We start from the raw sequence: 26,280 nt of genomic DNA, 5'->3' as shown, positions 1-26,280 counted from the left end.
GCCCCCACCACTCCCAGCCCCAGTGGTCCCTCACCTGCTGCATGCCAGCACAGGGCCTCCTCCAGGTAAAACAACCTGAAGGACTGGAGCTCTGAAACATGCAGTTCACTTCTTACCACTTCCTTCCTTATTATCAGGCCCTGATGTTGCTGAGGAAGCAGCCACCATCCATATGCGGAATGATGCTGTGATACTCCCCCTTTCCTCATTAAACCGACCTGCTTTTCTTTCCAGTGTTTCCTGTGCAGTTTTGCACCAGCAATATGACACACTAACAATTTACAAATTAGTGTCATTTGCTGTTTATGTGGAGCATGTTGATTGTATTGTTCCGTTGTAATTACCATTACAACTGATTTCTACTTTTCCAAGTGGAATGAGGTTCACAACACAATACCAAAAATTGCATGGCATTCCCAGATGTGGGTGTTGTTGTACTCCTCAGGATAATGTGGATGTTGGCTGAAGAAAGCTTACAGACTTTATTTCTTTGAATTAAGAATTAAAAAATAATTAAAAAAAAAAAAAGAATTTCCTGACAATAGCAACATTTTAGTGCTATTTCTAGATTTTTAGCAAGGTATTTTGATTCAAAAGTTATATCTAGTTTTATTTCACAAGCTTTCTTTCATGTTATTTACCGATCGAGTAGATAAAGTAACATTCCTTCAGCTATACTGAAAATGAAAGGGAGTTTTTCTCTTGCTGAAGTGAAACAGGCTATAGCTCATCCAAAACTATTTGATTTTCTTATTAATGTCAGCAACCTCTTTCTATCCCACAGGTGTTGTGCGCCAGGTACGGCCCATTGTTGGACCTTTCCATGCCATCCTGAAACTGGAGATGAACTACGTCATGGGCGGGGTGGTATCTCATCGTAATATTGTCAATGTTCACATCTTTGTCTCTGAGTACTGGTTCTGAGAGAGCTTTTAAAATCCCAGACAAGGAAGCTGCTCCAACTTAAGTCATTACCACAAACTATTACGTCATATACTTGTTTGTAAAACCCAATAGTGGTTCTTGTTTTATTTTTAAATATTTGTTTTATAGTTTAAGACAAATAGCAAGCTATTATGTTGATTAAACATAGGGTGGGGCAAATTAAGTGAGCTGATTTAGTTGTGTGTATAAATAAGTAGTGTGTAAAAGTGTTCAACTGCCTAGAGAAATTTAAAACTTTTCTAAATGTTTAGGCAGATCTTAACTATTGCTCCTTGGCCTGATAAACAAAGCAACTAAGGATGTGGAACAAAATACATGTCAGAATTCACTGGGATGAATATATGGTATCTTTGGATGGAAGAAGTTTGGTAAGGGCTAGTTATTTCACCACAATGTGAGTTACCTTAAAGGAGTTAGATTGTCAGAAAGTGCTGAATATTCACTTTTAGGCTCCAGTAAGATAACTCTGAACAGGCACCCATAATTACTAATCATTTCTGAAAAGTGTAGCCTTGATATTTAAAAAGAGCCGTCCAGCTATGGCTACAAGAGGAAGTACAAAAAAATAGAAATAGCAGGAGACTAACAACCTGTTGCACATATTAAAAAATTACTCATTTTTTGTACTTGTTATTTGTTTGTAAAATTATGTTTGATTCTAATTAAACAAATACCTCTCTTTGAAATTAGCCTGTTACTGAAACTCAAACCTGTATCTCCTGTCTATTGTAGAGGAAAGCTTGACACCTTTTTAAAATTGGTAATAAGATTAGCATGTTAAGCTATACACTTCCTATGCACCAAACCACGGCACATGTAATAAGATAATGAAACTCTCACAAATAAATGATTTTTTTTAATGTATTTTCTGAGCATCAAAGTAATACATCTTTTTAGTATAGAACAGAAAATAAATAGCTTTATGTTTCTGTTTTCTGTGTTTGTTAAGATACAAGAAAATAAAGCCAGATCAGAAGTATGCTATTCTGCTTAATAGGAAAAAAAAAAAAAAAAAAAAAAAAAAAGTATAATATACAAAAATATATATCCTATAAGCAAATGAATTATATGTGTATATTACGCATTCCCCACTCAAAATAGTTTGCTAGTTTGGTCATTAGTGGCACTAGGCATTTGCTTCTTTCCTTTATACAAAAGCCTCTGAAGCTAAAGGGAATCTTTCCATTGGCCTGAGTGATATTTGAGTTAGACTAAAGAAGACCATCCACTCTGATCCATTGCAAATAAAAGGACATAGCAACTTTACTGTATACATACAGACTTCTTCATGCAGTTCTCTGTGGCAGGGAAAATTCCTTGCCTCCAGCTTTCTTGTTCTATAAATTAAGATTTTATGGTAACACATTCTCATAACTAAATGTTAACTAAAAATACCCTCTCTACAGTATTTGGTTCTCCACTTACCAAGCATCCCGAACCATACATAGCCTTGTTTTTAGAATATCACAGAATCACAGAATCACAGAATTTCTAGGTTGGAAGAGACCTCAAGATCATCGAGTCCAACCTCTGACCTAACACTAACAGTCCCCACTAAACCATATCCCTAAGCTCTACATCTAAACGTCTTTTAAAGACTTCCAGGGATGGTGGCTCCACCACTTCCCTGGGCAGCCTGTTCCAATGTCTAACAACCCTTTCGGTAAAGAAGTTCTTCCTAACATCCAGCCTAAAACTCCCCTGGATCAACTTAAGCCCATTCCCCCTCATCCTGTCACCACACGTGGGAGAACAGACCAACCCCCACCTCGCTACAGCCTCCCTTGAGGTACCTATAGAGAGTGATAAGGTCGCCCCCAGCTCAAAATGGTTCAAGTGTTTTTCAGTGTATGACTCTACAGTGCATATGATTTCACTAAATATTTACCATATTTGAGTAGAAAAATGCTGTGAAGCCAATACATTGTAGCAGGTGACCTTCATCATTCAACATGGAAATTTTGGAAATCTCCAAATTATAAGAAGTACTGTTGACTTCAGGGATTAATAGCCTAGGTAATTCTGATTTAGACAGGAAATAAAAAACAGTATTTTATTAAATTATGCTAACAGACTACAAGAAAAGGAGGATGGAAGATTCCCATTAAATTGTCAAGTTCTTTTTCTTGCCAGTAGAGGAAAACTAAGTAGCTCTAGTCCCAAAAATATAAAAACTCTTTCCATCTGATTTTCTAGACTGTAATTTGTGATCCTTTATTTCCCTGTAAGTGGTATTTAGTTGCAGTGGAAAGAACTTTGGGACAGCAGAAATCTAATTTTAGGGTCAATCTGATGAACAAAATAGTTTACTTTTTTTTTCTCTCTTCTTCTTTCTGTAAAGAAGAAACCACACACCACCCAACACGTACACCTCTTCCCTTCTGTCTGCATTTTTGAGTAAAAATAGGATAGAAAAATGATTACCGCTACCTCCTGGAAATTTTTTTTCTGCATTGTTCCAAATAACATTTGAGAATTGATTTTTAAATAGTCCTGCTGTCTTATGAGAACTTTCATCCAGCAGATGATCCTATGTTTTGTGTATAATCAAAAATGGAGCGAGTGCTTAGTGCCATGGTCACTCTGACATGTCCTAACTTTTAATAGAGCAGCATAGAAAAACAGGATAGAAAAATTAAATAATATTAGGTTAAATATTTGTCTCATCTAAATCTGTCAATACAGGTTTAGAAAAACAAACAAACAAACAAACAAACAAAACAACAAATCTTAATGTGTTGGAAATGAGACAAAATAAAACTATTTGTTTTGAAAACTAGTTTTCATTGGCAAACCACGAAAACTGTTTCAGTGGGAGAACATTCTTAGAAATGATCACAGATCCACACACATTGAGGGCTTTTCTTATGCTCTTCTCTGTTTGGACTGATTAGATACAAACCGAAAACATTTTACTTCAGTTTTGGGCCCCTCGCTACAAGAAGGACATGGAGGTGCTTGAGTGAGTCCAGAGAAGGGCGACCAAGCTGGTGAGGGTCTGGAGAAAAAGTCTTATGAGCACGGCTGAGGGAGCTGGGCTCGTTCAGCCTGGAGAAGAGAAGGCTTGGGGGCAACCTTATCGCTCTCTACAGGTACCTTAAAGGAGGCTGTAGCGAGGTGGGGGTTGGTCTATTCTCCCATATGCCTGGTGACAGGACAAGGGGGAATAGGGCTTAAGTTGCGCCAGGGGAGTTTTAGGTTGGATATTAGGAAGAACTTCTTTACTGAGAGGATTGTTAGGCATTGGAACAGGCTGCCCAGGGAAGTGGTTGAGTCACCATCCCTGGAGGTTTTTGAAAGACGTTTAGATGTAGAGGCTAATGATATGGTTTAGTGGGGGACTTGTTAGTGTTAGGTCAGAGGTTGGACTCGATGATCTTGAGGTCTCTTCCAACCTAGAAATTCTGTGATTCTGTGATTCTGTGAATTTAAGTTAAATACATCCACCAGACCCAGAAGAGAGATTGTGAAGAGCTGCAGAAAGAAAACCTACCCTGGGATTGTTGTAGATAGCCAGAGGCACATCTTTCATACCCCAAAGATTTTACCTCAGCACTCTATGTCACGTACAGATTATACCAGGATGGACACCTGCATGGGATACTTTATGACCACCATCTTCTAAATTTATTCATAACAATTAAATCCATGTACTTTCTCAGTTTGAGATAAAATAACCAATATGGGGCAACAGTGAAGATTCAAAATTCCTTTTATGTAAGTTTTTTTTCATTTGCGGTGGTTCTTTGTCATTCCCGATTGGAAGACAGGCCACGCAGGGAGTCTCTGAGCTTCCTTCATTTGTGGCAAACAATATTTTTGACTGAATTGTGCTTCATCTACCATGGGTCAGAGGGTCCAGGTTATATCCCTGCACACCATGGCTAATGCAGAGCAGCAATGTGAGCACATCTGTATGGGCAGATCACAGAGAAAACGTTGGTATCAGAATTGGCCTCACAGCTGTCAACAGGAAAACTATAAGAAATAATAAATGTTTATGGTAAGATTTAAATAGACTTTATTGCTTCTGCTTCTGGATTTTTTTCTGAGTGTTTCTGTGTGTGTGTGCTACCAAAGAGAGAACTGGCTGATATCTATTGCTGTCTTGCAGGCCTTCATGGCTATTTGAAGGATCTGCCACGCTCTTCGCAAGCTTCAGTCATTGGTGATACTTTTGTCAGTGCTGCTGAAGGAAAGGCCAGTTCCTCATCACAGATTAACAGATTGCAGCAGGTGGCACTGGGTCAGGGCTGTGAGGTGCCTCCTCAAGGAGCCTGAACCACTTGCAGACATTTCCCAGACAAATTTCCATATCCCACCAATACTATTTTCATACATGCCACAAATTGTCATGGCTCCTCCATGAACTCATGCTACAATCACATTCTTTTTGTGTTAGAAGAAATTTGGAGTCTGCTTGTGTCAAAAGGCAAGTGGCAGAGCTGGCTTATCCCATCAGCAGTCCTAGGACTTTGAACAACAGCAAGCTGGGACTTCCCCTTCCCTCCTGCAACAAGTGCTGGTTGCTCTCTGGGGGAATTTGGGCCCAGAAGCATGAGAAGGACTCTTACCTAGAACTGTGTTTAGTAACTGAAAGAGATTGAGTAAATGTCACATAGGTAAATATGAACTTGGAAGTGATAAAAAATGAAGATTAAGAAGTTGGGCTGTTTGATGCTATTCTACGTGGTGTGAGATAGCTCATGAGGAGGATGGGACCGCCAGTGCCTGCCTCTGCCCTGCTGCATTCAGCCTTTGTGATGGGCCAGCCCCCACTTGTTCTGCTCTGCAGCAGGAGGAGGCAGGTCACTGTGCCCTCCATGGCAGTTGCCACCAAGTGGAGGTGTAATATGAAGTTCAACAGCATGCAAAGTTTTTGAGAGCCGTCAGTAATGAGGGCATGGTGATTGCATTTAGCTTAAGACTGGTGTTGGCATTGCTCTGAAGGAAATAGATTTCCTCAACCCCTTTACATTAAAAAAATAAAAATAAAGTGAAAAAAAAATTAAAAAGTTGTGTTGCATCTGACACAAAGGGAGATAAATGCCTTGGCCCTGGCAATTAGTACAGAGTGAATGTTGCAGGTTGATTTGCAAGATGGTGATTAACTCTTTTGATTTGCCATTAGCTGATGGTCCCCACATAAGTGAGATGTGATGCAGGCCACACAGGACTGGTGAGGGAGAGCTGATAAATGAGAAATGTGTTTGGGTTCCCCTAGTCACACTGAACCTACCAAAGGCAAAAGCAAACCTGCCCCATTTTTGACCTCGGACCTGATCTGAGGGACCACCCTCAACTCTGGATGCGAGGTAAGTTAAATTATATGTTTAAGTGTTCTAATACTGCCAACATTTTGGGCAGAAGTTGTAATAATGATAAAAAAGCACCAGTGTAATGGATACCATCATAACTCCATAACTACAGTTTAGGTTTTGAAAATTACAAATATGTGTTTAAGTAAGGCTAACCAAAAAATACTAGATGGTGTTTTAACTGTGGCCAGCTGTCTAGTATTTAGAAATTAGAAAATAATGTTTTTTTCTTACAAAGGGGAAAAATTGCTGTACATGTTGAGCTGGTGACCATTTGTCCAGCTCTACGCTGAAGCATTAGGTTATCTGCTGCATGCAAACAATCAACGGCTGACAAAATACTTTGTAAGCAACTGTACAAAATATAAACAGAGATGGACTTTGTAGTCTTTAACTTAACATACTTTATCTCTTACAGATTAGAGACCTGATTCATAGCCACTGATTTTTGTATACTCTTTTTATCAGTCCCTACCATAGAGACAGGTCTTAGTAAACTATGCTTTCTTTAGTAACAGTGAGCTTTGTCTTGAATTATGCATATGAGATTTATTTAAGTGACCTTTTTTCAACTCATGCATGTAGATGGGTTCTTTCCAATTCATGTACCTTTGGCTGCTCATCTCTTTCTAAATGGTGATTACAATTCCTTTCGTTCCTTACCCTGACTTAGCTTCACACTGACCCCTTATTTCACATCCTCCTCATAAGCTTCTCAAATGCAGGACAGCTGGGAAGTTGGAAAGAGTATTTCAGCTGCTGATGTTTGTGTCAGTCAAGCTGAAATGAGCTGTTTTGCCTCCATAAGCCAACATATTTGTATAACTTCTGGCTGAAAAGAGACCCAGGTTTTGTGGATGGCTATGTGGATGTGATATGTAGCAAAGCAGCTCTCTTAGCAAGCCAAGAAGCAGGCATTAATGTAGACTGATAACATGTGGGCTTCCCTGAACTCCTTGTAGGTGAAGGTTAGACCAGAATCATTGGTGGTTCAGGCTTGACTTTGTTTTTGATGTCTGGCTACAGTTAGCTGATAGATGTGGGTGGCTGAAAGATTGCTGTTATTGATTGACATTGACCATTTACTTTTTTTTTTTTTCCAAACCCACAAGATTTCCCAGACTTTTACCAGGAACAAGGGGGAAGCTGAGGCTGGATGTAGAGGCCTGACTTCAGAGGTGGTTTTGTACTTGATAGTTGGTCTAGGGGCTGCCCCTACAAGAATTTTTCTGTAAGGAGACAGGAGGCAGAATGAGCAGGTCAAATAGTGGACTGGTCAGCAGGCCCTCTCTGATACCTTTCTAGAAACACTTGCCACCCACTTTCCTTCCCTGGACTGTGTCTCCTCCAAAACACAGAGGCAGTGGGTTATTCTACTGACATAAGGGGGTGGAAAAAAGAGCCAACAGGCTCATCTCCCAGCCAGAAAGTGCTTGGCAGAGCTGGACAGACAATTGTGTGCTGGGAGGTCCGGTAGTGGCTCTGGGGTGCCAAGGGGAGCTATGTAAGCCCATGTAGGGGAGGAATGAGACTGCAACAGGAGAAAGGTCTTCCTGCATCTTTACAGTCCACTTAACACCAAGCGCACATGAAAACTACTCCAGCTCCATTAATTTCCCAGTGCCTGTTGAGTAAGACCTGGCTTCCTATCTGCTTGGCTGCCATGGCATGGTCTGGATGCCTTCTCTGGTGCATGCCAGAGAGGCCCAGTGGGGTGTTCCTCAGCTATTTAAAGGAATATAATCAAATCACTCTCCAGGATTGCTCTGGGATCAGGACATTGTTTTATTTCATCTCCTGGCAATAATGTTAAAAGCCTAAATGGGCATCAATTGAGGTCAATGAAAAGTTCATGCTCTGTCAAACATCTGACTTTATAAAGTGAACCTGGGCAAGTATTTCACCTCTTTGCACTGTTTTCTCTCTCTCTTCTATCTTTAGAAGCTACATTTATGGGTGTCTGAAAAATCAGTGTTTTGATGTTTTGTTAATAAATGCAAGTTGTACTGAAACCTTGCCTGGCAGACATTCCATTGGGGAATAAGAACGTTTTTATTACTTACTGGTTTATTGTAGTTTATGACAGCAGACTTCCAGGAGACCCACACCCTTCTGGGAGAGGGTGAAGACCAGGGTCATCTAGGCCGCCACAAAAATTACTTTTTTTTTTTTTTTAATCACATGGAACCCCATCGGTTCAGGGTACTTTAAACCTCAGAGCCCTGCTGGGGCCTGGCATGCTGGGGAGGTGCAGCATGGGTGCACCTGGCATAGCTTTATCTAAACTGATGTTGCCCTTCTGTCTCTGACAGGCAAGGGCTGGATTTATTCATGTGGGTCAGAGCCAGTCATTGGTATCAAGAGTAATTTCACCATTGAATTCAGCAGAATAAATATGGATGGGCTTTCATAACCATATGTTGACAAGCCACCATGAAAGGTGAAAATGAGGTTTAATCTAGCAGAGATAACAAAGAAATAAAAAATTGTGTAGACAAAAAAAAAAGATTTGTCATCTCACCATGCTTGTCAGAGGATAAGCAAAAGCAGATGCTATCAATAGGGGAAGGTGTCTGTAAGCAATGAAGCAAATTGGGAAGGGATGAATTTTCAGTATGATCTTACTTAGCTGAAAGATGGAAAATGCAGACCAGGAAGGGACTGGGCAAAGAAACTGAAAATGCTTGTGTAAAAACTGACCAAAATGGAACAGCAATGTAAGTCAGAAAGATTTAAGAAGGAGCTAGGGAGAATTGGCAGTTAATGCATTTGCTTTTCCCCTTTTCATCTGATTAAAGTAATTTCAGCTCAGTGGGTTTACATCTAAGTGGTTGAGTGGCTGCCAGATAGTATCAGCATAACTGCTCAGATGAGAGAAGAGTATTTGATAGCTACCCGTATGTAAAACAGATAAATTATTTATAGACCACAAACTCTAGTATATGAATGAGAGGTGCTATCGCTTGGCTGGTTCTCATCAGAAAAAGCATTAGACCTCCCAGTCTGCCAAAAGCTGTACCCGGGGAGACCTCTGAGTGTCTCACAGAATCCGTCTTTATGGATCTATCTGTAGGAACTGCTAGCAGCTGGCTAGGAAGTTTATGAATACTATTATTTTTCTAGTAATCACGAAAAAGATTTGTATGAATATTTTTCTCCCATTCACAGGAAACGCGTTGAGATTATGGTTCAGGATGAGCTACCAATGGAGTAGGAATGAAAGAACTTTCCATCCTCTACTCTGTTAGTCATAGTCTATAAGTCTTCATTAATTGGCATCTTTTACAAAAAATATATGTTTTAATAAATATACATAGGTGAATTTTACAAAAATAAAGTATCTTGAGCAAGGAAACCATGTTAACTCTATGCCATGAATAAAGACCATTGATACCATGTCCAAGAAAACTGTCTTTGAAGGAACTCAATTCTACCTGCAGTCCTTATTGCCCCGTAAACCTTACCAGAAAGCCAGCAAGGGACTGTAACTGAATCCTTTTAAATAGGCTATTGAACTAAATTAACTTCAGGATCATGGACTTCTTATTTAAACTGGTGTGAGCTTAAACTGCAAAACTCAAAATCACGCTGTTCTGCTCCATTTACCTGGAATTTGAAGACTTCAGTCAAAGAGGAGTCTGATAAAACGATCTTATTAAATTGACAGATAGCCAGACTGGGAGGGAGATTGCACAGTCTTGATTTGACAAAGGAAAGTTACAAACACTTTTCCTGTCATTGTTTACAGTGGTTGGGAAACAGCTGGAAGTCAAAACGGTTCTCCGATTACCTGTGCTCACAGCTCTGTTTAAGAGAACAGGATTGAGTTCTGCTCTAGACCATAGGCATCTGAAAAAAGTTAACACAAGGCAAATGCACTAAGGATAGTGTTCATTCAGAAAGAGGATATCATAACACAAAAACAGTGATAAAACCTAGCTATAATGAAATTAGCCATGACTAACTTACAATGCAATGTCAGAGACCATCAGATACAGATAAACTAAACAAATAAGCCTCAATCCACAGGTGTCTCACTCAGGGTTTCAAGTCCTGAATATGTGGGATTAAAGGAAATACAAGAATGTAGTTATTTGTAGTATGTTAAAGAGTTTACATCAGTTTTTTGAAGGAGGACTTGCAGAAAGTCCCCCTTCAAACAGTCATATTATGGTTTGTTTACAGGCTAAATACAAACCTGGCAATTATGTTCTGCTTATTTAATTTCTCTTGCAAGTTTAATTGTACACGCAAGTCATCTTACTCCCTGTCCTTTACAGCTCTTCATTACCTGCCATGCTCTTTAACATTTCTTTGGAATATTGTGTAAGCCACTGTGTCAAACTTATGAAACTTCACCCTCAGGTAACTGCAGTGTTTGGCTCATAAACGCAATATACTAAAATGACTATCATCCATCTCTGAACTGAACACTGCAGCTATGTCTTGTACAGACAATATGCTTTTACTCTCTCAATTACAGTTCTTGGCCTGAATTTGCTTTCCTGAAGTCAGTGGAGCATTTGCATTAATTTTAACTTGAGAAGACTCCCAATTTCTTTAATGACTGAATGTCTCCACCCCATTCGCTTCCCTTTTTGTCCCTTTCTTTTGAATGTTTTACAGTGTTAAATGTGTTAGAGTCTTTATTATAAACATTATCCTTTTTTTTACCAGAAAGGAAAATCTTGGGGATGGGAGGAGGAGAGGATATAACAGAGATTTAATAGACTCTACAGATCCCAAACCTTTTCCCACATGGTCAGATTTCTGAAGTCTGCAGAAGCCTAGTGAGACTGTTTTAAGAGTCAAGAAAGATTAGTTATCTGTGGCATCATGTAAATACTATTTTAATATAGTCCTTAGACTCCTCAGAAAATTTGGCTATATAACAAATAAGTACATGCCTAAATATTTAAAGAAATACATTTTTAAAATATTGCTCTTTCCTGACCAAAACAAAAACAAACTAACGAAAAACACAAAGCCAAAATATATTGGACTTGCTCAAAAGTAAAGTTGGACTTCCCTGATGTTCAGCCTTAAACTTAAACTAGAAATTAAATACATAGATTTTAAAGCGAATTGACAATGGTAGTGGCCCTTCACTTGTGCCAGAGGAATAGAAATGCTGACAGGAATAGAAATGCTGATATCCTATAGCATATCGCTGCACTATAATTCAACTAACTGTAAATCATCCTCCACAACAGAGCAAATACTTGTTAAACTGTGGAAGAAAGTCTGCCAGTAGAAAGACTTGCAGCCTCTTCACCTTCAGCTTATGGTCAATAAATCTCATTTGAAAAGCAATACTGCCAATTTATCCTTTCAGCACCAAATGACTGTCATCACCATGCTATATTTTTTCTGGCCTCACAGTATTTGCACTGCTGACCTATTATTAGTCATGCTATATCATCATCCACAACTAATTTGGTTTGTCAGAAGCCAGTGGGTGGACTTGTCCCATTTCACTGTGGTGCTCATTGAAATAAAGGCACTTTTCTGTGGAAAAGAAAAATGAGGGACAGGTCCGCAGAATGGCATCTTGTCTGGCTACAGATGGTGACAGCAGATGTGCATCCTGATATGAGGCTATATCTAACATGAGCCGTAAGTTATAACAGAGATTAAGTAAGTAATAAGCCATAAGTTATAACAGAGATACTGTAAATTATAACTGGATGTATAATTGTTACATACCTTGAAGAGAACGAGAAACTCAGAAGGGCTGAGCTATGTCTTCACAATGTTTTTGACATACTTTTTGGCTTTCAGCAAATCATTCAGGCTTTGTCTACAATAGCAAGTAGTGAAACAGAAGGATCAGATGTGGAGACTGGAACAGTTGAAGGTAAGGAGCTGACTTTGCCCATCAGAACTCACCCACCCTATAGAGGTTTTTTTCCTTTGTGTGACATAGAGTCTAATCCTGCTTTAATCCTGAGCATTCATGAAGCTGGACCCTTGGTGTTCATCTTTAGATTAGTTTCATCCAGTGAGAATCCAGCTCTGTTACTCTGACCCCTCCACAGTATAAACCAAATCAGAGTAGGTGGGGACAATCAGGAGATTAACTTCAAAAGTGCTCTAACAGTGCAAACTTAAAATACTAATGCAGATAACTTTCACTCTTTCTGTTTCATAGGGATATTGCTATATGAACTTCATTCAGATGCATGACATTTTGATAATGACAGCTACAAAGAACCTATCTAACAGTAAAGGTGATAGCATATTTCAGAGTTTGACAGCACATAAGAAAAGACAAATAATATTTGCAAGTGCATAATTAGCAGAGGTTAGATTGAAAATGAACAAAAAAGAAACAGTTCTTCATGCTGAATAATTCAGCTGTGGGATTCCTTGCTAAAAGATACCAGAGATAAAAAAATTTCACAAGGTTACAAAAATGTCAGCACAGATTTTTCTGGGAAGAAGAATTCATGGAGGGATGCTCTTTGTGGAGACTTTGCCTGCGTCTTAGGAATTCTCAGCTGCAAATTGCTGGAGGATGAGAGTGTCTTGTTGGGAAGAATCCATTGTGTTCACCCCAGAGGTCCAGCGCTGGTTGCTACCAGTGATAAGGTAATGCAACGAGGTGGACCTATGATCTAACATTCCAGAATGTATTGTCCACCTCCTTCAAAAGTTAGTGGATTTTTCCAAATCTAAATCATACTACTAAGGTCAAGTGAAATTCATTTCAATGATTCAGGTTTTGAATTAACTTTATTTGAAATATATCTCTTTGGAAAGAGACTATGGAGGAGGAAAGTGCATGCTCCTTCCAAAACAGCAGAGCTTCTTTTACAGACCATAACTCATGATAATGCCACTTTTTCCCTCATGATGGCAGATGGTGCCTAATGGAAAATGTAGTCTCCATTCTGCATAGGACAGAAACTCTGGCTCTTCAATGAAGTTGTAGTAGAGTACCAAAAACTGAACATTTCTATTTCAGTTTCGACATTATCCGGGCTGGGCATTCATGCTTTTGCACAGAAGTGATTTTTTTTTTTCCTAGAAACCAGATACTTTTTTATGAAATCAAATCTGTTCTGCCTGAATCTTAGCATTCCATCAAACAAGCAAAAAATCCCTACCTGTTCACACCAAAACTGCTGCTGATGGAAAGCCTCTTCACACATACAATGCAGGATATACCTACAGCTGATACTGACACAGCAGCTACTGTTGCTGTTGGCCCAGCTCAGTTTTATGCATATTCTATGGCTCAAACCAGAGCAGGAGCTGTACGCCCAAGACAGCAGCTCCATAATGCTCAGAGTGGTTAAACACCCTGTGGTAGCTTTATTGAAAACCAGTTTCAGAAGCTCCCACTCCTCAGTTTTTCAAATGCTGCATGGCACTTCCCTATCCTATCACTATGGCCAATACAACTCACAGAATTTGTGTCGTAAACAAGGTCTTTTACATGGTCTTTATTTTAAAAAAATAAATAAATTGCTTTTCTGTGGAGAGTGTTTTAACCCAGATGCTTGTAGCAGTCCGGTATATAGATCAATACTTTAAAAGATCACAAATGCAATAAAGCAGCTACAAATAAAAGCACAGGGATGTGTGTATAGATACATATTATCCTGGCTTTACTATAAAACTAAGTTACACATTGTTTTGTGTACCTACACTTGTTGTGACTCTAACTCCTTTGTCCAGATTTTGGCCTCAAAGCCAGCAGACCTCCTTTAGAGTGCCACACAACAGCTGCATTCTTTACAAAGTTTGAAATGTGGACTTTTTATCAACAAGTGGGTAGAACTTGGTTGATGTTCCAGGAAATAAAGTTTAACCTCTTCTCTGTAGACTGGGTGAGACTGTGTTTTTTTTTTTTTTTGTTTTGTTTTGTTTTGTTTTGTTTTCGTTTGTTTTGTTTTGTTTTCTTTTCTTTTCTTTTAGATCTGTCAGTCCCAAGCCATAAAAATTTTGCTAAGAGGTGGGGATAAGGAAGTCACTGCTCTATTGGTGAGCCAGCTGGTACTGATCTATTGCATCCTGGCAATAAATGATTTAAAAAACAAAACAAAACCGTCATGTCAGCGTCCTAGTGGAGTACCCAATTTCTGCAGGAAATTCAGAGGCAGGCTAAACCATGTTCCAAACCTACCTGAAAGCATGTTGGTTTTCTTTATTAGAGGTACATTTATAAGCATGAAGAACATTGCACAGATCAAAACCACCATGTGCAGAGTAGTAAATATATGGTAACTGATAGCAAGAGGCAAACTCCCAGCTTTTATTTTCTGCTTTATAGTAAGAGCTGGCAGTGCAGCTTACCATTGCTTCTGCTCAACACTTCCTGTTATGCAATACTCCCTTTAGCATTGGGATATTGCCAAATTCAGTGCTTGGACAGAATTTTTCTATGGCTATCAGTTTAGTTTCTTAGCCAAAACAAGTCTAATGTTTTCAGACCTGATGTGTCAAGCTGACTTTTGAAATTTCTGCCTCAGTTCAGGTAGGATTTATGGATCGGGCAGCTCTGCTGCCTCTCAGTGCCTTGGAATACCCATTTTGCCAGGCCCTCCTGTTCTCAGGCACTAGGCTGGCCTTTCGTTATGTGCCTCCTCCAGGAGAGGCCAAGTACAATGAAGGGGACCCAGGAGTAACTGTTATATAACCTTCAATCAAGAGGTGACAGAAACATGGGAAAAAAATCATAGAATGGAATGGGATTTGAAGGACAAATGTCTGCAGCCAATGGGGTAAAAATGCTGATGAAATTAACTGCTTGCTTGTCAAGAAAGATTTTTTTTTTTAACATAAAATTTCTGAAACCCAAAACAATTCTTAGTCTCCAGGGTTGTCATGTAATTGTAATGTGGCATTCAAGCTGTTCTGCTGCAAGAGTCCTCCTTCAGCTGCACTGCTTGAGAAAGATTAAAGGTATGCTATCTAGCTGCAACAGAATAGAGCTGTGACAATTATGCTGTGGTTAATTTAGCTTAAGTGATTATATTTTGAAAGAGTAATAATGCAGTCAGTGAGGAGCTGGAGAATGCTTTGTGGCAACTTTAATTGCTCAGTTATAGTTATGTAACTAGATTAAAATGGCATTGCAGAATAGTAGCACTGTACTTGACTTCCCATTCTTCTTCCTTAAAGGTTTTTCCATGTCTTGAGCTGCTTATTTTTCCTCTTGATATGATTCATGATGCCAGTTGGGATGGGATGGGTTTATGTTTTAGCAATATCTGGATTACCTCCTTCTTCTTTAGCTTTTATGTTATACTGTTGTATAAAATGCAAGATACAAAAAAAAAGTGACTTTAAAAGCATAAGATGTGTCCTTTTCAGTAACAGATCTGTAAGAAGAGCAGGGTAGTGTGTTTGTTATGATCTGCTTGAAAAGTGATGCACAAGAGATTGCAAAACCCGTTTTGCAATGCAGAGAAGGAATTTTGATCTGGTCCAGGAGAAATAAGTATCGTCTATTGGGATTTTATCCATCACCAATTAGCATATCTACGCACACATCTCCCTTTCAGCATGTATTAATATGCCCATTCAGTCATAGGTTTACATTTTGTGAAATGGAGCTGTGCAGTATGGGCAGAAAATGGCCAGATGCTCAAAGGAGTCAGCACAAAACAGCAATCTCTGTGATATGGTAGAGCCCTGGAGGGAGAAAGGGAAGGATGATACTGAGGTCCTATTGAGTTTGCCTTCTATGCTGGAGTGTATTTGTCCATGCATTAATGTACTACTTCATCTCAGCAACATCCCAGGGCATACAAATGAAGGACAGAAACAAGGGACAGATTATCCAGCACAGTCCCTTCAGAAAGCACTCTGGTTATTAAGGAAATTCAATTTTACTCAGTCAAGGCAGGTAATGGAAACCAGGTTAGCTAGGTAACCATCTCTGCTTGTGCTTTCCATATCCCAGTTGCTTTCTGCTTTTACTCTTCCTACTTCCTTGCTGGTCCTCCTAGCCCGAGGAGATGGCATCTTTGCTTTGTGTGCTCCAGCTCCACAGACTCTGCTTTCTCAGAGCAGCATTTCCCTGGACTCTGGGCTGAGTTTACCTAACCATTTTTCCTGCTTACACTCTCTGGTCCAAGATAGAGAGCTAGACCTTTGGTCTGACCCATAGCCATTGTTTGTTGCAGTCACTGAGCTCTTGAGCTGTCCCAGAGAGAAAGTGGGATTCAGCAGCATGTAGAAGGGTTCTTGGCAGGGAACGTGAGCCAGGTCCAGTCAGGAGTCTTGGTTCAGCTGAATTTCTCTACCGAGAAATTTTTCCTGCACACAGATGAAATGTAGCTATTGCTAGAGTTTTCAATAAACTAAGACTGGAAAGAATCCTAAAGTCAAAATAATTCAAGGAAGAAAGCTTCAATTTCTCATTCTAAAGAGACTAAACCAGAAGCCAGTAAATTTAGTTGACAAAAGGACTGGAAAATATGATACATGCAGACAGATGCAAACATGTATATGATACATAAAGCATTTACCTGTAGACATAAGGAATAAAATACAAAGACACTGATGTTTTGTCCTTGTAAGGGTGGGAATGCCAGTACAAACACTAAAGTGCTGGTTTCTATACCATCATGTATTGACTCTTGATAATCTATGAGGCAAACTTACATACACAGTGCATTCAGCTAATAAGCACAGAAGCAATCTGCCCCTCTTATAGTGCAGTGTCTCCTGGAGGGGCTGAAGGAGTGATTCAGGTGTTTGAAATATGCTGAGATGTTTGAGACTGTTTTATACCTCACTTAGGCTCTAGCTGCCCCTCCAGAAAGGTGTGTCTTCCATAGTTCCTACATCACATCTGCCAGCCCTGTGTGGGCATCTCAGCTAGCCTAAATCATCCAAAATGGCACTGCACATCTGTGTTCAGGCACCTGAATTGCTCCCCTAGGGAGTTCTGCTGCAATCCATATTAGTGGAGAATTACAGTCAGGCAATTGTTGATTTTCACCATTTGGAAGACCCACATGCTGTGGAAGGAAGAAAAAAGATTATAATAGATTACATAGGGATTACCTAACTAAAATGCTACCAGCTGTGCACAGGAGCACGGAGTTTTGTTACTGCTAGCAGGAAAGGGAGTAAAATGCCTACTTTGTTAGCTGGGCAAGACCCAATTTGTAAAGTTCAAATCTGCATTTGGACCAAAGTCCAGGGTTATTTTGATCAAAGGAGTGAGTATAGCCTGATGTAGAGACAATAACAATAAACAGATTGGACTGAAGAGAATGAAGTTTTCAACCAATTTGACATTTTGTTGAGCATTGTACCTTGATACAGATGTCCAGGAATGAATAAATGCACAAAGAAGTTGCAACTGGGAGCACTGAAGCCCTGTTACATAGATAATACTCTTGAGTAGATTACCTCCTTCAGTGTGCTGAAGGAGCATCTGGTTTGGGAAACAGGAGGAGGAACAGAGAATAAAGAGAACATAATGTACAGAAGTTAATTTTTGATACTATTGTCAACTCCTTGTTTGCTCTTCAGCTTTGGATTTCCAATAAATTTGTTCTTGTTCAACCATTGGAGAACTTCCTGCAGTTCATTGCTGGCAAGGAGATGCGTTCTTGCAGGAGGTCCCAGGTGTTGCACATAATGGATACTGCAGCTGAGAAGGGATAATTCAATGCCCATGCTTGATTTAAGGTGATGAACCATGCTAAAGACAGCGTTTATGATGTTGTAAAAGAAGCATCTGCATTGCTCAGGGTTGTTTAAGAACTATCTTTATTGAATCACTCATCAGAGCAGCAACATGAATTTAACAGCACATACCTCTCCTGCTCACCTCTTTTCTCTCTCTTCATGATGCACTTTTGTCTTGAAAAAAAAAATAAATAAAGCTCAAACTGGTCCTGACAACAAGTCACTTAAAGGTATAAAAATACTGACAGAATTGCTCAGCAGCTGATATGAATTTTGTGCTTACAGTTGCAGAAGCTGCAGAGAGCTCTGAGTACTGCATTCCCAATGAGGAATTGATTTATTTCATAATTTCACCTGACTCACATTGATAGATGGATGCTTATTTTGATCCTTGGAAAACAGTTCTGCACAATAACATAGGTGCATTGAATGCTCCAAAGGTCAAGCAGCTTGAGCATGGGAAAATATTTGTGAATGAGGCTAAAAAAACTACTGAAAGAGCTGATTTCTGGCTAAAAGATTAGTCTTCATTTAGAGACTGAGAATTTATTGCTGCCAAAAACAGCATTATCAGCTTTCTGTCAGCAACAATCATCAGGATTTCCCTTCCCAATCAACATGAGCTGTGACCTCATCGTTGCAAAGGTGAAACCCTGACAGGGATTAAAGGCTAATAGAGAGAAATGAGGTAGTAGGGCTAAACAAAGAAGAGATTGTTACAGAGCAATAGTGAACTGAGGCTGAATGTTACAGCTGAAACATGAACCACAGCCCCAAAAGGAAAAACAGAGTATTTTTAAGAAGAGTCGAAGTAACACTGGGTCTCTCAGTCTTTTGGTGGAGAAGTAAGGCAGGCTGCCATCATTACCATCAGAGATTTTTGAAGCAGGATTAGCATAGCCTTGTGGTTTGTCAAGTGTTTAATTGCAATTCTGTAGGGACATAGCCTGAAAGACACTGGAAACCAATTTAACAGTCATGCCTATCATTATACACACAAAATTGCTCCTGTGCACATATAATATTTAGTAGTCTGAAACAGAGATGCTGAGTCTGGGGGCAAGGCTTAGAACATGAAAAGTGATGAAAGGCAAATACATGCTTGATATTCATCAAAGCAATTTAATCTGTGGCTGGGTAGTAAAATGAGGTAAGAATGATATTATGCTGTTGATCTCTGAGTTATTATTTTTTTTCACTCATGCCTCCACTTTATGGAACCAACAAGTGAGGAGATTTATTTTGTAGGGTTTCTCTACTCTTAAAGGTCACTCTTGGATACTGCAGTATCTTTTGATCTTAAATCTCACCACAGACTTGAATCCAGGCCCAGTATGCAGGAAGCATACTGGAAGCTGTATGTATCATACTGTGCAGTGGGCTTTGGATTAGGCCCTCCTGCAGTCTCCAGCACAGCCCTATTTTTTCCAGAAGAGGTAGACTTGTGGTGTAATCCAAATCCAGATGTCTGGAAACTCGTGGCATCCTGGTTGCTTCCTGCATGGGTTTCAGATGTCTTTGTCCCACCAGTACAGGGTAACATCTCCTCCTGACATGTGCTGGGCCCTCTTTAAAAGGACTTTATGAAGTCTCTAGGTCACAGTCTTTTGTGAGCGTGCAGACTTGACTCAAATGTACCAGAACAGTACTGAATTCGACATGGACTAGATGCTGCTATATTTGATATCATCTGTCTTGATTCCGTCTCAATTTGGCACAATGATTTCAAGTGAATCATGAGCAGGAAGGTCAGATGAAAGCATGTTTATTATGATGATTAGAAGTATATACATCAGTGTCCTTACTGATACTGAGTAGCCTTCAGGAAATAGTCAGAAATATATATATATATAATATATATATGATATATTATATACATAAATATATGTATATCCACCATAACAACAGATTTTAGAGCTTAATGTGAGGAAGCTACTCATCTTTAGAATCCTCCAGTGTGCTTTATTCTTTATATTCTAGACATTAATGTCAGCCACAAATACAACAAGATTAAGTCCTTCTATAGTAAAGAAATAATCGTCTCAAGTAATCTGGTTGATCCCCAGCTCCCAAAAGGTGGAGCTGTAGGAACAGTCTTCAGCTGCTTTGGAAAAGTTTTCAAGCTTGCTCTGAAATGTGAAGTCACATGCAGATAACCCACAGCCCACAGGGAAGCATTAAGATGCGAGCTTTATATATATGGAGGATAGCCAGACTGATTTTTTTTTTTTTTTCCTGACTAATGGCAAAGGCACGCAGCAGCTTTTGGAGGCTGGGGAAAGCTTGTGCACTTTCTGGGCTGAATTGTGTGTGCATGGTACAGCTGAAACTTTGGGCTCAAGAGCATTACAATATTTAATTGCATGAAAATATCAGAAATATTAGGATTTAGCAATGCTGTGACTTGAGCTCTATATTTTAATGCTAACTGGCTAAGAAATACAAAGCCTACTGGTGTAGAGGCATAGAGTCTTGTAGCAAAACCCAAAGCTATCTAACATCAAAAGGCAAGTGGCAGGCTTTAGATTTGTTAGACAACAGTTTCTGGAGAGGAAGACACATATATCATGCTCTTCTGAAGGGGAAATTTAAGTAGGCACAATGTAATTACCTTATTTGGAATCAGGCCAGGAAACCAGACTAGGATCTTTATTCTCAATGAAAACTTTGTGGATTTATGCTTGGCAAACTAATTTCCATGAATAATTTATTAATTTATACGGTCTCTTTTATTTTAATTTAATCTTTAGTGACCTACCACCTGCAAACAAAGTTGTGGGTTTTTGTTGTTGTTGTGTTTTTTTTTTTTTTCTTCCTGTCTTCAGTTGTGATCACTTGCCTGAACCCATTTCAGTTGCTGTGTTTCTTGCAAAGTTCTTGCTCTACCTTTATTTATTCATGCTATTTCTGCTTCATGAATGGATGATTGGATCTCAAGATGCAAGAAAATTAAAAAGACTTCAAGAGCTAGCCCATTTAAATGTCAGGTTTGGATGTTTTTATAAACATGAGTCTGGGGAAGGTTTTTTGCAGACTTTTACAGTATTTCTAAAGACAAAATAAACAAATATCATGTCATTTGTTAACATGTCATTTTCAGGAATAAAGCCTGGAGGTTTCACCCCAGTGTGGGGCATTAAATACTCCTATCTCCCTGAAACTACAGGGAATACAGGCACCTTCTTTCCCACAAAGTCCTGTAAAAATTCTTATCCTAAAGAATTAAGACACATTAATTTGAGATCTTTGGCCTACTGTGTTTGAATATGCTTTTATTTGTATTATAATGAACTCTGAATTCAGCATAACTCTGCAACAATGTCAGAGCCCTCTTCTTTTCCTCCTTCCCATGTCTCCCCTCTCCCCCACTTGTATGCACACTCTAATTTGGAGCGATCTGGAGCTTTTATTCTTTTTCTTTTTCTTTTTCTTTTTTTTTTTTTTCACTCTATATATTGAAGACTTTGTGTTTGTATTGGCTCTGGGCCTGATGCGGCATTTGTGAGGATGAACCACAAGCATGTGTATTCCCGATAAACTGAACTTGGAGAATACGTGTGCCAACCAGAATCTACCTTCTGCCCCCCATTCCCTCATTTCCAAACTGATAAGGCAAGGAGGAAACTGCACACCAAGCTTCTGCTTTCTAATGCACAGCCACAGCTTCCTCTCTTACATCTCCCTGCTCTTTTGAAAGGCACACATTGAAACCGCGTCACAGCACCAGACACTGCCAGAGCTGTCTGAGCAAGCTTTGTGGGATGGCTTTGGCAGAGGTGGGAAGGGAGGAACATGGAAATGGTCATACATGGGTGGAATTTGGGCTTTTTTCCAATAATTTGTGAGCTAAGCTTTCATGGAGGAGAAGATAATATACCCTTAATATGAGTAGTCATTGAGAAAGATCCCAACTGAATCAAGTAGAAAAGAACATGCCAAGGAGGACGTTATAACTCTATCTCAATTTTAGCACTGGTGGCTTCCTGTAACAGCTCTGCTACTCCCCCAGGTTAGCACGAACTCACACCCATGCATTGCAGCTAGAAAACTTTCACTGTGTGATATAAAGACATGTTCTGTAGTAAGGTAAATCTGAAATGGTGGGATATAGAGGCTTGTCACATGGAACAGCTAATGAATTGCAGAATCTTTGACTTTATGGAAATCAGTTCAAATATCTACCCCCCCTATCCCCTGGTAACAGCCAAACTCCCTGAGACAGAGATTCTCCTGTTCTTACGCATCTTTTACAGGCAGTTGTGGCTTTCTCACCACTTCTGCAATATCCAGTACAAATAACACCTCTTTATAGGTAGTTTGCCTGAGATGGACTGGTCCTGCGCCAACAGCAGATAACTGATCAGATTTCAACGATTTCAACATGTACCATCTTCTGGTTCTGCCTTTGCTGAGTGTCACCAGTGGAAGTGCTTAAAACTGTGCTCCAGCTGAGACCCAAGCTATTTCTCACCGTATTGCCTCAGTATGGGAAAAGCTGTGATACTGCACTTAGAGTATTTGTGCTGTACTCGTTTGAGGGGCAAACCTGGATATTTATTTTTTTCCCAATAAATTCACAGACTGATATGGGGAAGAGATTAAATTTGTGTTAGTATTCATGAACTAAATATCATCAAAAGTGTAAAGGCTTTCCAAGGACCATGCAATACAGAGCAAACTAGCTAAGCTCCAGTGTCTGTGCATTACTAGGGATGTTCAGAGCTTCATGAAATGGTTAGATAGAAGGAAGGGAATAACACCCACACACACTAGTCACAATTTGCTCTTCCTTGTATGAGCTTTTAGATCCCTGAGAAACTTCCATTTCCAAAGCAATTTACTTTCCATTTGTGCTCAGCTGAAGGTTGTTCATCTTCTAAAGATAATGCCTACAAAATATCTTCTTTTGTGGTGTGAACAGGAACAATATTCTTACTTGAAATCATTAAACAAATTATAATGAACAATTCAAAATTTTAAGAGGATAACATCATCCAAAATTTGGAAAGCTTTGATCAGCTCTAAGACAGACTTATAAATTTTCACAAAGTGGACAAAGTCTGATGTGTTTTTTTTTTTTTTTTTTTTTTTTTTGTGTGTGTGATTGAAATAGAAAAACAAAAAAACAAACAAACAAAAACAAAAACAAACAAACAAACAAACAAAAAGAACGCTCATTATCTGTATACTTAATGTTAGTGAGAACTGAGACAGTCCTCCTAAGCATCTAATCTAAGTGAATTATTAAGAACTCAGGTAGACACAATGAGAAACTGTAGTTAATATGTTTCCCTGATACATTTCTCGGTCATTTATACATCTTCTTTCTGTTTAATCATTAAAACGATCAATCCTTTCTCCTTATATCTTATATCATTATGTAGTGATCTGAGATTGCTTTTCCCCTTGGAGAAACCCTGTGGTGATTAAGATGACATTTTTATATATTAAAGAAAGAAAGAAAAAAAAGTAAGAAAACAGTTTGTCTTTATACAAGCAGACTAGCTTCACTTCTTTTAGATTTTTTTCCCATTTATTCATGCTTAAAAAAACTATCTACCTAACTTACTGTCCTCTTAGCAAGACTCTTAAATGTAAAAAGCAAGTAGAATAGTATTTTGAAGAGATATTTTTGGACAGAGTGCCTGCAGAGGTTGAAATACAGCTTCAAAAAGAAGTCATTTTTGAGAATCTTGGCTTGAGAAAGGAAGTTGGAAGTTGCTGTCAGCTCAGCACTTTGTTTGCCAGAGGTCAATGAGTGATGAGAAGAGATTATGCAGCAAGTAAATAATATTGAGCTTTGAACCCCTTCTGAAGCTTCAAGTTTGCACTTATTTCTTTCTTTTCTTCTACATTGTTATGAATAAATCTGCTTAATTAAAAAAAATAATCAACATCTGGAACAAACTTTGATTTGTCATGTAAACCACAGTGCTAAACAAGTCTTCTTGCTGTTTCTGGCTTTAGCAGAGTGCTGTGGGTGAGTGTGCACCTGAGTTGTACCTGCTCAATGAATGCTGTAGGATTTGCCCATCCACCCCTTCTCAGGAACATTTTCCATGTTCAAGTTTTCATCTCCTTGCCCTGTGTGCAGCCCACGCTGTCCCAGGCTGGGGACAGGGGGACAAAAGGGAGGGATTTTTCCAGTTTGGGAGCTGCCTGTGGCTAGCTTAGGATCTAGGTTGGGCTAGGTCAGCTGTAAGTCAGCAGTATGTGTGACCATCTGCCCAGTATGAACTAAAAAGTTTACCTTCCTTTTCAGCTCTGCTCTGCCTCCCCCAGATCACATGCCCTGTCTCATCCTGTGGAAAGGTTGGTAGTGCAAGTTAGGCATGTTCTGCCCTCTCTGTCCCTCATTCCTGCACAACTCTGCCTCCTCCCTTGTGTTAGGGTGAGTGTTGAGCCACTGTGTGGTGGACCAACTTCAAGAACTTTTCTGTACAAAAATTATTTGGCAAAAATGGAAAAGCCAGACCAGGTCACCAATCAGATGGATGAGTAGCTACATAAACACTCGTACCAGCACAACATAGGGGATGCTGAGGTGTGGGACACGAGCAACTAAAAATGGGCTGGAGAAAGGAGGGCAGAGAGTCCTGGAGTCAGCTTCCAGTTTTCCTGCAGGATCAGCCCTTGAATTGGCTCCTTCTGCAGCTGGGTGACTGCTAGACCTGAAATAACAGAGTGAGGCTGGAAACTGGCACCTGGGGAAAGGCAGGACTCAGAGCTTCCTGAACTCTTCCCGGAGGTGTAAACTCCAACATCAGTCTGCAGCCATAGCTTTCGGCTGGCTCAACTCACTAAACTGGATCGTGGGCAAACACTACCTGCACAAGAGAGGCCAGACAGTTTCACAGCAGACAACTTGAGTCATCCCTGTCTTCTTATGGAGTCTGCTCTTTCCTATACCCTTGTTTTCCTGCCAGGAAATGCCATGGAGCAGAAATGGGGCTGCAAGGCTCATTGATAACCTCTTCTTGATGTTTGCCTTTGCACCAAGGGCCAAAGGGCTGAAAAGGCCCCGGATGGCAAGAGAGGCTGAAACATGCCCTAGTTAATGATGTTCCTGTAACATCCCCGCAGAGCTACATCGCCCTTGTTGAAAGGAATTTATGAGAGGCCAGGCTGTTGAGACTCAAAGTATCCTCTAAAATAAGGAGAAGAATTATTAGAAAGACTCTTCATGGCATATCAGTAAAGCAGCACAACTCGTTTAAGACTGTGAACATTGTTAAACTGTGAGTTTGTGGTTGTGTTTAAATCTAAGATGTCATTAGTGGGATGGGAGAGGGGAGGAAGAAAAGACAGAAATGGCCTGTTCAGGATAAAGCAAGTCATTATTTCTTCCTTTGCAAACAATGGGGAAAAAAGGAAAAGTGCTCTCATGAGAACCTGTATGAATTTCCTTAAGAGGGTGTACTTTAGATGGAGAATAGGCTAGATTCTGTGAGATATTGGGGTTACTAAGACAACAATGAAGCTTTTTGAATACAAAAGCAAACAGATGTATAAGCCCAAAGTAAATCATTAATGTGCGTCAGTATTTTTGAGGTGGATTGAAGTTACTTATATATTGTAGTCCCACTTTATTTAATATTTCAAAAGTGTTCTTTGATTTAAAAGCAAACACTTAATGGGCCTCTTTTCAGACAATTATGTTCCTTTTCTATACAGCACTCTGAGACTGGTTATTGATGCCATCTCATAGAACAAACACACACATTTGATGGAGTCAAATTAAATAGAAGGGCCTTGATACATCAAGAAACTTAAACACAGGCATTATAGTGAGGCTGCAAATCATCCCAATTTTGGTGACCACTCAGTTTCTTGCAAACTTGCATTGGCTTCAGCACCCTGCCTAATTAAGGATTACTTGGTCAATCTGCACTATATTTTTAATTGCAGGAAATGTTTTTTGGTAACAGTGTATTTTAACTCAGCCTTTCTATAACAACAAAAGTAAACAAGGATAGTTTGGGGCTATAAATATCTTTTTTTTTTTTTTTTTTTCCCCCAAGAAACTCTTATCTTCTTATTCATACATTATTTCCTTTTTAACATAAGATTAACTCAGTCCAGGAGACCTGTTTGTTCTACAATATGAATAACTCCTAAAGTTAAGAATTCAATTCAAGATCTTCCTTACAGATAGATCTTGGACTTGAGAGATCAGTACTGAACCTCTAGTTGAATAATGGTTTGCTAATACTTGTGAATGATCATTTTTTCCTCATTTTTTCCCCAGGTCCAACCATTGTTCCAGCAACTCTTTCCACTTCCATCACTATTCTAGTGATGTACTCAAAGTTTGGGGCTACATTTTTAGTGGTGCTAAAACACAGTCATTTAAAAATTCTAC

The 26,280-nt window shown here is 39.4% G+C and overlaps 1 protein-coding gene across 3 annotated transcripts in view; it reads left to right on the top strand.

Moving 5' to 3' along the window:
- Nucleotides 1-1,809, top strand: part of FBLN1 (fibulin 1) — an 88,975-nt gene extending 87,166 nt beyond the window's left edge. For all 3 annotated transcript variants that reach the window (XM_032200829.1, XM_032200803.1, XM_032200822.1), the window contains exon 17: nt 785-1,809. In XM_032200829.1, coding sequence (XP_032056720.1) covers nt 785-924 — 140 coding nt within the window. In that variant the 3' untranslated portion in view covers nt 925-1,809. The remainder of the gene's footprint in view (nt 1-784) is intronic.
- The last annotated feature ends 24,471 nt before the right edge of the window (nt 1,810-26,280 follow it).

Source organism: Aythya fuligula, chromosome 1 (genome assembly GCF_009819795.1).
Source record: "Aythya fuligula isolate bAytFul2 chromosome 1, bAytFul2.pri, whole genome shotgun sequence".
Classification (NCBI taxonomy): Eukaryota; Metazoa; Chordata; class Aves; order Anseriformes; family Anatidae; genus Aythya; species Aythya fuligula.
Note: the sequence above shows the minus strand (reverse complement) of the source record. Positions and strands in the feature narration are given on the sequence as shown.